The 16,336-nt window shown below is 41.7% G+C and overlaps 1 protein-coding gene across 4 annotated transcripts in view; it reads right to left on the bottom strand.

The window, feature by feature from the left end:
- Nucleotides 1-15,855, bottom strand: part of REPS2 (RALBP1 associated Eps domain containing 2) — a 95,749-nt gene extending 79,894 nt beyond the window's left edge. For 2 of the 4 annotated variants that reach the window (XM_064646681.1, XM_064646680.1), the window contains exon 1: nt 15,344-15,855. In XM_064646681.1, the coding sequence (XP_064502751.1) occupies nt 15,344-15,562 (219 nt within the window). In that variant the 5' untranslated portion in view covers nt 15,563-15,855. Of the gene's footprint in view, nt 1-8,707; nt 8,780-15,343 lie in introns of those variants that run through there. The other 2 variants (XM_064646679.1, XM_064646682.1) reach the window with 2 other exon arrangements.
- Between the last annotated feature and the right edge of the window lie 481 nt (nt 15,856-16,336).

The raw sequence follows: 16,336 nt of genomic DNA, 5'->3' as shown, positions 1-16,336 counted from the left end.
TCCATGATCACTCCAGATTCACTGGTGTTCTTCCCTACCAGTTTCGTGCTCTGAAAGCAGTAGTCAGTAATGAAGCAAAGAGCAGAGAGACGTTCAGACCTAGCTGAGCAGAGCTACAGGGATGAAGATGTGCACAGCCCATTGATCACATCCTGCTTTTCAGAGGAAGCTCAGCCCTGGCATTTTCAGAACATGCACAAAGGTCGCTCTAGATTGGGAAAGCTGGTTAAACAGAAGCATGTAGGATTTCACATCCTTTGAAATTATTTTGCATTCCAAATAGTCTTTCAAACAAACCATGTCACAAACATTTTGTGTAGCTCAAGACCTAGAACACATTTGCAAAGTCAAAAGGTACATAGTCAAAGAAAGTTTGACTCATAATTAGATAACGTTACATAATTTTTTCCAAGATTTAGTATCAGCAAAAATGCTTTTGCTATGAAATGAATGGTGAAGTTTGCTATTTTTAAATTCCACTGGACACAGCTCTGCAGGTTTTGCACAAGAAAGTATTTTCCCGTAATGTTTATACTTAAACATTTCTATAATGAAAGTTTAAAAATAAGATATATGTTCCTTCCAAGTTCAGAAAAACAGGCAACAGAGACATAGTAAGAAATTAAGGGAAGTCTATTACTCATTTTTACACATAATAAAAACCACTGAATTTTTTTAAAGATAAATAAACAAAACCTGTAAATACTTTCAGAAAGTTATGCAATTCTCTTAATTAAGAATGAAATAGATATGAACATAATTAATTGAGATACATCCATCACAAAAGAAATGTTTTGTATTAAGACAATCGTGCTGCAAAGGAGACTTAAGCACACAGGAGAATCGCCTGCAGGCCAGCAAAACCAGGGCAGTTTCCTCACCATAGGCAGTGAAAATTCCTGCAGGGAAACCACTGCTAAATAATCTAGACTTGCCATGCTGAGCTGGCCCACTATGTGTGAAGGGCTCACCTGCTTGTAGTGCCATGGATAATCCACCTGTTCATTTGAATCCCTGATATAACATGAGACATCTCTTGGGGTCACAGGGAACCTGAGCCTAAGTACAATTTAAAAAAAAATGGGGGAAAAAAAGGAATAGAAATGTTCTCTCCAGCTCCCAGGCAGATGGCAGTCACAAAGACTAGAAACACTAGGAGAAAGAATTGTCACAAAAGGAGCAAAAATAGTGCTGGGGTACATTGTCTTCAGCTTCACAGGGAGTTAGAGGGAATTTATAGGACAGAGAGGCAGACAGCTCCCAAAGCCCTGCAGGGATCAAAGGGGGGCTGCAGGTGCAGGTCACCCTGCAAAGCACTCCATGGACAAGGGGTGCCCCCAAACAAAACTCCTGGCAAGCCCTTAGGGGGTTCCATTACACCTCTCAATGGTGGCAGCCTATTTACTATATGAATATATGAGAATCCCTCTCCACCGCATCAATGTTGAAGCACTTGCATTTTTCTTAATGCCAGGGAACTAAGGAAACCAAGAAGGCGACAGGATTCAGCTCTAGTTTCAAGGAAATCTTCTCACAGTAATACATTTTTGCAAGACATACAATTGAAAAAAAAGCCCTAAGTAAAGCTGACAAAAAGAGCTAGAACACATCCCTTCCGTTTCTCTTCCCACTATTTATTTATTTCCTGGCAGATGCAGAGAAGTGCTGAACCAGCAGCTCTCTTGGCTGGTGGAAGTCGCCAGCTGGAGACAAGGGGAACAAAGAGCAGTGCAGGTGGAACTGCGTGGGAAGAGATGGGGGGAGCAAAGAGGGGCACAAAAATAGAGCAGATACGGAGACTCTTGCCTTTCCCTTTTGCTCTTCTCCACTCATCACCACAGTAATTTTTAAAATGTTATTCTACAGCCATCTTTTATCTCATGCCCACACCACTATTTAGAATCACAGAATCATTTAGGTTGGGAAAAAAACCTTAAGATCATTGAGTCCAACTGTTAACCCAGCACTGTTCCAGTGACTCGACCACTTCCCTGGCCAGCCTACATCAATTCTAAGAAGTTGTCTATGAGCAGCAGAACAGACAAACCCCAACTTTCTCTAGATCCTTGTTTTCAGTTGACATTCCTCTATGCATTCTTTAATGTTTAGTATGGGTTGACTTCATTGTGGGACCTTCCTCTCAGCAGGAAAACGGGTTTTATTCTACCAAATGACTTAGGTCTTTCACATAACTTCAGGAACTCTTCAAAGTCTTTCAATTTTCTTGAAATTTTGCTGAATAGTTAACAAATTCAGAAGTTATTACTGGGATGAATTAATAGCATCATTACACAAGCGTCACCTCTTTCGAAAACCAGACCAAAGAAACCCCAGCCTGTGACATGGGAAATTGGCAAATTTTAGATGACAGTAAGAAAGATGAAGTGGACTAAGTAGTAATAAAGGACACCATCTCATTTTTGTGCTCATTTTTGAGCTGAAATCACACAGCTATACAGGAAATGGTAAGATCTTTCAGGAATATAAGTTTGTGGTTAGCAACACAAAAGAACAAAAAGACCATTAGTTGGTAAGTCGGTAAGCTGGCAGGCGGTAAAACCTTGAACTGAATAAAAAGCAGAGTGACGTGTTAAGCAAGCCCCTAATGCAGAACCAGATGAAGGATACCTTCCCTGTAGTATACATTACACATTCAGAAACTCAAAGGTATCTTCAGCCATTTGACTATTTAATGGTTAATGAGGCTGATGGGTGTGCACACAAGGATATAAATAGCCGGCACATTCTGCTTGCAACCTTGGTAATAAATGAGCTACTGCTGCTACAGAGGGATAGACTGAATGTTCCTATTGCAAATGAGTACTTCTAGCATCATGTTTGCAGCAGTTTTAGATGGACCACAAGAAAAGGGCAACTCAACAGGAAGTGAAACTATCATAACAAGTTATTAAAAGCATTGACAGAGAAAATTCAAACAGAACAGAAACATAAGGAGCAAAGGAAAAGAAACATTTTATATTACATGGGACTGAAAAGCCATTTTAGGTTAAAATTTTTTAAGTGTTAAGTTTGGGAAGTGGTTTACTGGGGCTATGTGTATTAGCTTATGATTCAAACACACCTTTCCTTGGAACTCCAGTATGCTCTTTCATTATAAAACTATAGCTCTGGATATCTTACAGCACTGGTGACCTGTTTTCAAAATGGCTTAATGCTCTTCCACAAACGAAAATTGCTGTACAATGTTTCTTGTAAGACATTGTATTGCAAAAGTCATCAGGAAGCAAAGACAAATTTCAAGTATTTAGAGCTGGCACAAATCATTTCACTGCTCCAAACAAAGTTCCTCTCCCTACAGTCACATATCACCCATGCCACTCAAACAGACGGTGCTGTGAAAAATGTAGAAATGCTGCTCTCGGCCAATGTCAATCTGACCACAGGACAGTCCCACAACTACCTATTTAGGGCTCTATATATTACCAGAATTCTCCATATGGAAGGGAATTGGGAACACAGAAAGCTAGGTATCACCACTCATCCACTTTGTTAAATGTATTTCACGTCTCCAACCCTTGACACATTGCTCCTCTTTGTCTCCATTAAAATGTCAAACATTTTAAGTTTCATGTTTTGAAACTTAACTTGTCATGAGTGACCAAGCTACTAGAAGAACAATACAAGTATTACCATGCCCAAGTATTAATTTGATTGTTACTAATATCTGTACCTACATATTGCCAAATAATTTTAACTATAAAATTTAAACTATGTAGTGGGAAAAAAAGAAAACCAGAAAGATTCATAAACCTATTCCCTACTTGTGCCCTTTTGGATGTTTCCTTTACTCATAGATAGTTACTTTAAGGTCTGTCCTTCAGTACCTGAATAGAAGACCTTCATTCCATGTCCAGAGTGACCTATTTTGTTGCAGGGATTAAATTCAGTAGTTATAATAAAACACAGTGCCTTGCTAGACTTAAAGCTTTACCTCTTGCACACTTTCCCTGCAATCAAATATATGCACAGTAAGTAATGCAGTCTAAAAACAGCTAATGAGTATTTCCTATGGAAAAATATTCCTTTGGAGAATATCCTCCTCAAGGACAGTCCTGATTTAGACTAGATCAAATAAAAGATATAATTACTATCATACAGCTGTGGGAGGAGGAAGGAGATGAGAGAGAGAGAGAAGGAAAATAAGGGACTGATAACTTGATGTAAATAACACTGAATTATTTTCCTGCCGACATCAGCACTGCCCAGTGCTGCTCTTTTCTGTCCTGAAACATTTGCTCTGGCCAGTGAACCTGGGACTTGTCACACTGTGAGGTGGCAGGTGCTGCATCATCGTCACCTCCAGGCTCCCCTATCCCAGTTCCTTCCTGTTACAACACTCAAAACATGTTTTGACAGGCATGACTTCACAGCTGTATTATTTTAGAGGTATACTGTATCTCCAGAATAATGATCTAGTGCTGTTTTTAAAAAGAAGTCCCTGGTTAAGCGAGGGTAGCAGCAGGATACAACAAAAGTGCAAAAACCCCCCCAAGCATACTATTTGTCACAGTGGTACAGCTCCATCATATATCAGATGGAGAAAAAAAGGTGAGGCTCTCTTCATTTCTAACCTTGGTAGCACTTCGTAAGAAACAACCTGAAAACTGGGTAAGACTCTGGCACTGAAATTTGCCTTGTTTTGAGAAGGTTTGGGGGGTTGTTTATTTGTTTGGGGTTTGGTCTTTCTCTTGTTATTGACAGGCTTTCCATGGGACTACCCAAGGACTCTGTCGGAAGCTTCAGATCTCAGCGTAATTTTAAACCTTATGTTATCGCTTTTTAAAGGTTACCAGGTTCAAGCGTCTTCCACCTTCCATCTGCAGCAGACATTTATATTTATAACCTGCTCATCCCCATGATATCTAAAGCATCTAATAAAAAACAGAAACAAGCATCTTCCTGGATCCTGCCTTTTATTACTCAACAACAGAGAGCAGCCGTTAACAACATAATTGGTATTTATTTATTTTTGCCTTCTGATCTCCTCCCAAACCAGACATCCCCCAATACACTGGATGACTCTTCCTAGCTTCTCCTCAAATCTCTCTAACATCCACTGCTTTTAATAAGATTCACTGCTGTCCTGCTTCTACTTACCTCCCAGCTCCCTCAGCCTTAGGTAAGTCTTAACCTATCTGTTCTTTATGCTTCCTACCAGAACCACAAGGGATCTCATATAAGTACCAGAAGCACAAAAAGCTGCTGTGAGGCATGAACGTCACAGGTACCAAGCCCAGAAAGCACCCCAGGCAGTAACCCACAAGTCAGCCCACAATGACCTTCAAAAACATACAGTCACTTTGGAATAGGCTTCTATTCAGTTTCTCTCACTTACTCTTTTTAAGAAGGGGATTACTGTATTTTCGGTCCAAAGGAAAATTTTTTTACCATTAATACTGAATTCAGACTTCACAGAAGAGCAGACAGCCTGGACATATGGGACATGTCCACATAGCTAAATAAGAGAACATTTCTAGCAGCTACAGTTATCTGGGTCTTCCACAACTTTCAACAACGATAGAAAAACCCACTCTTCAGAGATTTAAACATTTGTTTCCCACTTCTCAGAATGAGAATCAATTATGGTCAGGTCTGCATGGCAGATCTGACAGCTGGCATCTCCTTCATTCTGAAAGCAATGGCAGAAAGCATTTCAAGTTGCTAAAAAACACAGGAGTTAGTATCCAAGAAGTGACAACCACCACATGGAAAACCTGACAAATCCTCTCCAGCTAGATGGCAGCCACCAGATCTAGTCATCTTGAACTAGACTACTTGAAAATATTGCAACATCTTGAATCTCTTGCTGAAAAAAAACCCAAAAAACCCAACATTACAATTCCAATGAGTCTTTCAAATTTCTGCCAGGAAATAAAATGGCTTTTTCCAGGTCACCTTAATACAAAGGTACCATAGAGTCCTGTGGAAGCTGTTTTGATGTTTCAAACCTTGTGGTTACTCAAGAGGTGACATTTCTGAGGCACCACAGTCTCCCTTCTGAACAAGCTGCCTGGCCACCATCACTGCTATCTGTATTGGCAGAATTAGTCTAAGGAAAGAAAAGGAAGAAGAGATGATGCACATGAACAACTTTCTTCCCAAAATTTATGTGTTTAAGATGTCACAGTGCTTCAACATCCAAGCAGTTCAAAACAAAGTGTTTTAATTCAACAAATTACAAGTTTTTAAACATTTCCAAAGAAATTTCTCTTGCAAACATTTCTCATCATTTACTTTACCCTAGAAGACCAGAAGAAATTCTGGCATTTCCCACAAAAATGCAGTTCTGGGTTTTGTTCCACTTTTAGACAAGATGAGACTTAACTCATACAGAAGAAAACAGAAACTCGAGGATATATGATGCATTTTTGCCACAAACAAATCCCTTACAGACTTATCTCCCATTCCATCAAAATTTTCTAAAATGAGCTTCTTTCTTCCAGTTATTGTAATATCATTTTTTAGACTGGCTACCCCAAAAAAACCTTGATGCTTCCCGTACCCCTCCTTTTTTATCACTTTTGGCACGTTTCCTGAATTCATTTCCCTAGTGCTTACAACTACAGCATGTCTTTTTAAAGGCAATGCAGTAAACACCCAAAACACTACCTTCTACAGTCATGTTCTTATCTTAATCAATAACACATATTAAAGTCCTTCTTTAGTTGAGAATTACGGACTATTTTTATAAGACTGTAGAGTTGTCAATCTAAACTGAAGGCATACCCTTATAGGTAATTCCATTGCACACAGTGTATGTAGAAGACGCTTCCTGCCCTTCCTTGATCTTATATCCCATGTACCTCCAGTTGGAATCAACACGTCACTTGGAAAAGCGGGTCAAATTCTTTCTCTTCTACAGCACTAAACACAGCACTAAGATTATCACTATTTCACCCAACATGCTTTTGTGCAGAAATGCATCATTCAGTCAGCGAGAACCTACTTGTTCAGGTCCAAACCAAGTGTCTGTCCTCAATTCAGCTGAAGAGCATGGAACTTCAAAGCAGCAACATCAGCGTCAAAGACGACATCATCTCCAGTGCCCATGCACAGTACACCAGGATTTTACAGCACATTTTATATCAAGACCTGTATTTGCATTTCTATCTGTACACAGTAAAGGAAAAGCAGCCTATGGCTATTAAAACAAAGATGCTATTCAAAAGGCAGCAATTATTCAGAGAAGGGAAAGCAAAAAAAAAATTTTTAAATGAATACAGAATCACACTTTTGAGTTTTGGCCTCCTTCCCCTTTTATTTTTATTTCAGGCATTTGGAACCTCAAAGTTCTTCACCTTTTACTGCTCCACTGGTGTTACTGTTCATAACAAAATAATTCTGACTCTAATTGTTAGCCCACAGCAGTCACTCTGTTTTGCAAATTAGACACGTTGTTTTATTCTGAAATACCATCATCTTGGCTTCCATAGGACATCACTGTGTAAATTATGCCAGAAGTAAATAATGCATGAAATGTGAAATATTGCCTATGCCAAAGCTGATCTAATGTTTCTTGGTGTGGAAAGAAAGACGCTTTAAGAAAAAGAAAGGATTAAAAAAAAAGTAAATGAATTTGAAAGGCTCATGCCAAAAAAACACTTGAAATTTATATTCATAATAATAAAGTAATGTTACAGATACTTGGTATTGAAAGTAGAGTTCAGCTTCATGACTCATACTTTAGTGAGCAAACAGACACCATGACCATGCTCAGACACTTCGAATTCAAGCTCAGCCAAGTGTTTCCCATTAGGCGACTCTACATTTTCAGTGCCACTAAGCCAGTGGGGTTTGCGAGTCCTAAATCCAGCGTTCCAATATGGTCCTGCTCAAGGCAGTACCTCCCCACCACCCTCTGCCAGAGAAAGGGAGCAACCAAGTACTGCACGTTGAGCCTGTAGGACTACACAGATGCAGGGGTAAGATACTAGAACCAACATTCACAGGTTTTGAATGGGGAAAGACTGCTGAGGGCAGAAAAAAATCCCACAGACAGAAAAATAAAGTAACAGAAGAAAACACTGAAGATGTGCTCTGGTAGTCAAGCTATCTAAAGTTTCTCAAGACACCCCCCCACCTTTTTTTTTTTAAGGCATTTGCTGCTGGATGTGGGGCACTCCTGTAGCTCTGCTCAGTGATCTGTGCTCATTATGAAGGCCTGAGTGGCTCAAACAGGTACAAGAGAGGACTTGACAGGCAGGCAGTGTGCAACCCTGTGGTAGTTCTAAGCAGCCTTGTCGCTAACAGAGAGCACACCACAGGTGTGCTCTGTGCAGGTGACACCACTTGTCAGAGGCAGCATCTTCAACCCGCCTCTCCAAATGTACCACCCAGTCTGAAACAACTGGCAGCATGAAGCATCCTAACTTTAATGTTTGCAAGGCAGATTCTTGGGAAAAATAAGCTATTTAAAATATTATTCGAATTCAAAGAGGTAAGACCTTAACTTCATATTTTTCTAGATAAAGATCTGTCTAATTAACTGGTCATCATTAAAACAAGATTCTTACTCTTTTTAAATAAGTATGGTAACATTTTTGTTTTTACCCCCAAGTAATAATTTAAAACACATTTAAGCAACCACATCACTTAATATACATTTTAATACTTACTTTATCAGAAATTTAATATACATCTCAGTTACTATAAAATATTAAATTTTCTCAATTAATAAGAGACACACTTGTGTAGGCACATGTGATAAATGCAAAGTCAAATTTAGCTGAAAACTGGAATCCATTTAAAAATACACAGCTAGCTTTCCTCTACTAAAAAAAAAACAAAAGCCACACATTTCTTATATATACAAAGATTTGGAAGTTTATAAACACACGTTTTGTCTTTTAGACACTTTGATAAATAAACTAAATATAATTTGCAGTTACTGATTTAGCCAATTATTGCTGGTCACTGTGTCCTACTAGTCCACAGAATGGATCTCATCCCACCACATCTTTCCACCTCATCATCATATCTAAATGGCAGGAATAAAAAATAAAAATGGAATAAAATAACAATAACAATAAACAAAGAAAAAGTTATTCCCAACAGAGTTCTTAATTTTATGCAGTGGTAACCAAATAATGCTGCTGAATACACTGGAAAAAGAAAATATTCCCCCTGCTCAGGAAGAGGGGATTACTATTTGTCCACAGTTGATTTTCTACTCCAGCAACCTTTTCCAGTTAATTATCCACTAACTCAGCTGTTCAACTGTTTCACTGTCTTCAAAAGTTGAACTAGCACATATGGCTCATTAATGTTTTATTTTACCATACTGTTGGCATGTTCAGATGTTAATACATCAAAGAATCTTGCTTTACAAATATTATATCAGTTGTATTTCTCAAATCATAGTATTTTAAATTTAAATAGGTTATTTATCCTGATTCCTTGTCACAGATTCATGAAAGATGGAACAAGCATTTCTATCTTGACTAAGTTTTTCAGCTCAGCTAAATTCATGTGTTCAGAGTTTATACCATCCCTCTTTTGCAGGGGGTGTTTCCACCAGATTCAGCCACTGAAGTGAATTCTGTGTTCAACATCTCCTTTGCAAAACAGACTGTGTCAACATCATCAATCTGTGCATAAACACCATGATACTGACAGCATATCGCTGTAGATACAGGCAAGAGCAGAAGGGGTTATATCAAATGTTTAGTGAACCCCACTGCACTTACGTAAGTCCCATGACAAAACCACTTACTTAAAACATAAAAATGAAACCTGTTCTTCATCATTCGTGCTTCATACTAAACAACCTCTCACGAAGAAAGCTACTCTTTATCCAAACGGAACTTTTTTCTCCATCCCTCTTGCAGAGTTACACTGGCACAGCAATGCATTATTTACTTGGAAAATGGAATAATTAATTGACACTTCGCTGTTATGAGGGTTAATTACTGAAGGCTGCAGGCCCTGACCAGGCTAATTCTGACCACCCCATTGGATACCTGTAACAAGCAGGTCTAAGAGCCTCTGGTTTTACAGTGCAATTTGAAACACTTGGGAAGGAACGGCTCCTACAAATCACCTACTGTGTATCTCAATGCTGAGGCACTCAAAACTTCTAATCTTGAAGCAGAGATTATGAAGTGATAGTTTAAATGCTAAAAAATAGTTTAAAGATGTACTAGGACCTCAATATTTCTTTTTTTTTTTTTTTTTGGAACACATCAAGATTGCTTCAGGTGAATCTTTACCTTCTACCTTGTTACAGTTTATAAATTTTTTTAATAATACTACTACTATGTTTTTTGCATATGGGTTATTCATTTTCCTACTTACATAAACATAAGTTTGCTTGTAACTCTAGAAAGGCAATGACACCTTAGGAGATTGTGGCCAGAAGTACTGATTCTGAAATATCAGTTTTCCTTTCCTCTTGCTGCATCACTTACATAAAGTCGTACCCTGCTTTTGTTTCTTCCTGGCTCAAAGATGTCAGTAGGATGCCACTTCTCTCTAACACCAGTTTTTGATGGACCTGCTGTTCAGTCAGCTAAATCACACTGCCAGCACTACCATAATGCCACATTCTGTCAATGGCTACAACAGAGTGAATTTTATCTTTGGTAAAGTACCATTAAATCCAGATTTTCTTCACTTAAACAGCTCGTACTGTAACTGCCACAGTTCTTGTTCTTTTCTTCCTGTTTGAGGCAGAAAGTTAATCCCACCCCAGCTATCACATAGGTAGTAATTTATCCTTATGGAATTAAAAAGAAAAATTATATAGAAAGCCAATCCTTACTGGCATTTTTCCAAAGAAATATCAACTTAATTTTTTTTTTAGTCTATTCTCACTTCTCCTTTTTGAACACAGAAATACAGTTAAACTGCAGAGTTGTAACTATAGAGACAAGGCACAATAAACACAAATTAACTCACGAAGCCTGGGGAAGAAAGGCACGATCGTTGGTCTGTGTTCCCTATTCACACAGTGCTGGAAGGAGAGTCCCAGCTAAAAAATGCAGTGCCTGTACAGCTCCAGTATCACACAATTAGTACTTGTCATCCTCAGAGCTCAAAATAACAGTGTGTTCATTTGCAGAGGAAAGAACACATTTTATTAAGAAAATCGGATCTCTGTGCTGATAGTGCCACATCCACAAATAAGAATAAGGTTTATAAAGCTGAGAATTAAAGATAACATCAGACAACCAAGCAAGAATTAATCAAATAAGTCAGAAACTAATGAAAAGAAATAAGCATTTAAGTGTAAATCTTGAGTCCAATTCTGCTCCTTAATTTCTTAGGACGAAATATTCAGAGACCACAGGAATATCAACAAACAGTAAAACTAGCACAAGGTACCTTTCCTTTGCTGATCAGTGGGCACTGACTCTGCAATGCACTATTTTATCTGAAATCCCTGCAGATATCAGCCCGTTGGTACCCATAACAAATGCACTTTGGGGGCCCAGATGCAGGAGCAGAGGCTGGAAGGCTGTATGTCCTCATTGGCAGCCGATTTCAAAAGAGGGTCACAAATCAATTGCCCAAATTGAGACAAGGCAAACCAGCCATTGTCAGCACCTGCAGCACATCAGACAGTGTAGAGTATTGACATTTCAATGCACTCAAGGAGCATAACCAAACAGATTCTTCCAAGGAATGTGCTGGAAACCCCAGAGGGAGTTTGCCCTCCTGGGCACACAAACCCGTTGTTGTCATCTACTGATGGCCATCAGCAGTGCCTCCTGCCCTGAGCTGCCCTCACTCATCCCTTCCTCCCAACTGCTCCCACACCTCTGCCTGCCTTCTCCACATGTAAGAAGGGCTACCAATACTGATCTATGTGACAAAGTATGCTGTGGGATCACCTTCACTTCAGCGATATTTTTGTGCCTCAGTGACTTAAAAACAGTTTTTTTCAAGATTTATTTTTTTCTTTGCATAAATTCAGTTCTCGAGGCATAGGGAACACCATCTTCAACCTGACCAACATGGATGTGTGTGTGTATATGTGTGTATATATATATATCTCCAGCTGATGCTGTTGAGTTTCTTCTAATTCTGACAGTCTACAGAACTGCATGGTGAATGACTAGTCTGCTCCTTCCTGCTTCTACATAAATATTGTAAAAAATAAAAATAAAAACAACCCCAGCACAGATCTTTCAGGCAAGAAATTGTAGACATTTTACAGAGTTACTTTAAAAGCCCCTGGTAAAAGATCTTGCCACAGGCTTTGTGCAAGTCTAAATAAAATCTTTTTAATCACACAATACAGCTAGCCAAAGACTTTCAGTACAGTGGGGAAGTATGATTATACAGTCCACAAAAACCACGCCATCCTGTCCCTGTCATGCCCTTCTCTGTCCTGTGAAGTGTCTGACATTTTTAATTTTAGTGCTAACTTGAACCTTTTTTCCTGGACTAACTCTTGACAAGTTCATTGTTCAATCTTGGCTCTAAGTGAAATCGGTACAACCTCTGCTGTACCCTATTGCCCAGCAGAATTGCTGGCTTTAATGAGCCTGGATGTGATGAATCTATGTTCAATCACCTCATTCTTAGCGAGGCCCAGGACTCTCAGGTGCACACCATCTGCTCCTACTGACCCTACTGCTCTTGGATTTTTTTCCATTTATTTCAGCATTTCCTCTTCTGGCACATGCTCTCACATTCCCTACCTGCTCTCTGTTACCCAGCCTCTTTCATCTATATAACTTCTCAGATTAAGCCAACTAGCCTTTAAACCAAACCCAACCCTTGTCTGTTCCCTGTCTGGGAGTGCATGCCACTGCTTTTCCCACAGGAACTGACATACTCAACAGCAGTACTCCAGCCAGGATGCACCACCAGATTTTTGTCTAGACAGCAAACCCTGCCATTACAGTTAAGGAGCGTAGAAGGAGAGTTCCCATGATGCTTACAAGAAATCTCAATCAAAGACTGCATAAAGAAAGGCCGCTTCTTTCTTGAAGAGTCATTCCACTTATTACAGAAGTACAACTAAAGACAACAGCACAGGTTTGAGAGTGCTATGGCACTAAATGCCAGTTCTGGAAGCATCTTGATCTGCAAAACCACTCCTCAACGAATGCCTTGAGAATAAAAAGCTGTAAATTGCACATTGCTTACAAAACCATCCATAGCTGCCTCTTGTTATAGCCGATGCAAGGGCCAGGGAAAGGTGTTAAGTACCTTCTGGACTGTGCAAGCTCTGCTTAGCAGAAATCCAGAACTGGTTTCCAATTCAAATCTTCCTATTTCTGACATGAACAAACTCAGCATGACCATTTCTCAGTCAGTCAGTAGGGATGCCTGTACCTGAAGCACTGACAGATGGTGATTTTAAAAAGTATTAAAAAAACAAACAAACAAAAAACCAAACTTTCATGGTCAACAATTCTTTCAAAGAAAACACATTATCTTAAACAAAACGACCTGCCTCTGCCTAAAAGAAGTGTTTCCTGTACTAGCAGAAAACATACACCATGAACCTCTGCACCCTGCTCCTATAACTGTTACAACAGTAGAATTTTTTAAAGAGAAAATATTAAATTGCATCTTCAGATGATAATAAAAAGTACCAGAAAAATATCTTAAACAATGTTGTGAGATTTTCCCTATCAAAACACCCACCTTTCCTTTTTTTTTTTTTTAAATTCATTACATTTTTTTCTTACATCTCAGTAAACATAAGAATACCTGGCTGCAGTGGGTTTTGAGGACAGGCACTCCAGCCACAGAGCAGAACGCCACTGTGATTACTGCTGTATAAACAAGAGGGGGAGGGCTGGAAGAAGGAAGAGAAACAGACCCAGATCCCACAGGCCTTATTATCTGAATATTCCTGAAGCCAATTACAGGCTTGTTTCCCAGTAATGTTCTCTTCACAGCATAAATATACCTGGAAATAATTTTAAAAACAAAAAAACCCACCCCACCATTTCCAGGCTTACGTCACACATCATAATCAAAATGACCCCCAAAACAGACTATGATAATAATATGATCATAAGTTTCACTTAAATGATAGGGTAAGAAACCTCATAGTGGAAATAAGAGGGTTCTTTCTATACTTCTTTGGAAAATGAAATAACTGTGCCATAGCAAGTTTCTTAAATATGCCTTCTTATTTGAAATCCTCTCTGCAAAAGACCCACTCTTGGTGCTAGATCTATGTGAAATCACTACTTTCACCACTCAAAATTCACCTGCAAGACCAAGGTCACAGTGTGGCTCACTATAAGGCAGTAATAGTGCTTGGTAAGATTTTAGTTTTACTGATCTGGTAAAGAGCACAAGCAAGAAGAAAAACATCCTTGAAATACCACAATTTTTGTTCAGAGTCCCTTGTGTAATATGAATTCATATAGGCCATTAAGAGGTGGCCAAACAGCTATCAGGAAAGCAGTAATGAGTTAAGTACCCTCAGGTGGTGCCCAGGTACAACTGTATATCATCTCCACTTCAACATAACTTTTTTCTGCTTGCTAAGTAAAAGCTACTGAAGAACAGGATTCCTGTAAATAAATTAAATAAATAAATAAACAGGAATATCCCATCTCTGTTCAGTTTATTGTCAGAAGTATTATGCAACTACACTGCATTAGTCAAATTACTAATCCGCAGGTGGAGAAAACAAGTCTGATTCTTCCCTGTCCCTGGAAAATGGGTGGCACGAGCCTTCTCCCACCCTGGACAAGCTTCTCCTCAAAACTACGAGGGTTCTGCCTCACAGCCCCTGTTGAGGACCACTTCTGCGGCTCTGCTGCTCTGACTGGGCGAGACCCTCGCACTTCACACCTTGATGTGTTCGTGCTCAAAAACTGGCATAAAACCCGCAGCATCATTTTAACCTACAGATTTTTTTTTTCCACTGAAACAACACGTAGAAAAAAAATAATCTCAGAGTTAAACCAGGAGTTTAACACATTTCACGTCCTTACAACTCTGCGGACACAACTGCTTTTATAACTTTTGGGGCCCTTTTGAGGAAGGCGACGGCAGCAGCCGCCTGACCGGGAGAGCCCGCACTCAGCGCCCGGCGGCACGGGTTGCCCCTCACCACCCGCACCCGGAGCGGGGAACCGCACGGATGCCGCACACCAGCACTGCCAGCAGCCCGTCTGGAGGGAGAAAGCGGGCACGGCGCAGCCCCAGCAGCGAGGAGACCTGCCCGGGGAGGGGACCCTCGTCCCGGCCCCGCGGGCAGCGCAGGGGCACCGGCCCGCCCGCAGCCCCCAACTTCGCGGTGCAGGCAGCGCCAGCCCCTCTCCCGCAGCGCTGCGGGAGCGGGTCCCGTCCGGCACCCCCCCCCCAAACCACCCGCAGCTCCGGGGGGAGCTGGAGCCGGACCCACCTGGTGCAGAGTGTCCGGGGGCAGCTGGGAGGCCCGGAACAGCTCGCCCACGCTGCTGCCCCCGGCGGCCGCCTCGGGGGGCGGGCAGCACCGCGAGAAGAGCTCGGAGTAGCGCTGCTGCTCGGTCTCGCTCAGGGGCAGGAGCAGACCCCCGGTGCCAGCAGCGGCAGCAGCGGCGGCGGCAGCGGCGCTGGATCCCCCCGCCGGCCCCTGCTCCATGGCGGGGCGGCGCAGGCAGAGCCGCGGCGGGGCAGCGGGTGCCGCGCCGCCGGGGTAGCGGAGCGAGGGGACGGGCGGGGGGCCGGAGGTGTGGCGGGGGCCGGGGGGCGGCGCCGCTCTGCGGAGGGGAAGGTGCAGTCCCCGCCCGGTGAGCGCCGCGCCGGCTCCGCAGTGCCCCGGCCGCTGCCGCCGGCCCCGCCTCTGCCCTCCCCGCGGCCCCGCCCGGCGGCCAAACCCCGCCAGCCTCGCTGGGTTCACCCTCGTGCCCCGCCGCGGGACCCAGCTCGGAGGGCTGAGGAGCACGCAGATTTCTCCCAAGATCGTAGAATCGCAGAATGGCTTCGGTTGGAAGAGACTTTAAAGAGCAACTCTTTCCAACCGCCCTGCCATAGGCAGGGACATTTCCCACTAGACCAGGTTGCTCAGTGCCCCTCCAGCCTGGCCTCGAACACTTCCAGGGATGGGGCATCCCTCTCCAGCAGTGTTTGCAAAGTACCACCTGCTGCTGAAGGTGCCGCTGCGGTGAGGAAATGCCATAATGTGATAGCCTGAAGTGAACCTCAGTGGATTGGCCATGACGGTGTGACAGAGGAGCATCTCACTATATTCTCTATAGTCTCTGCTTTAACATGAAGGGCAAAGAGCCTCTTGTTCGTGAGACGGGATTCCCGTCAGCAGTGATGCTGTAAATGTTTCCTTTACGGGTCGAGCAACACCTTAAAAGTCAGGCAGGTCACAACTGAGGCGGAAGGACTGGGTACCTCTAAGTCAGGA

The sequence above is a fragment of the Pseudopipra pipra genome, chromosome 2, assembly GCF_036250125.1.
Source record: "Pseudopipra pipra isolate bDixPip1 chromosome 2, bDixPip1.hap1, whole genome shotgun sequence".
In the NCBI taxonomy this organism is placed as follows: Eukaryota; Metazoa; Chordata; class Aves; order Passeriformes; family Pipridae; genus Pseudopipra; species Pseudopipra pipra.
The sequence above is the reverse complement of the archived record's forward strand: the minus strand, read 5'-3'. Positions and strand labels throughout refer to the sequence as shown.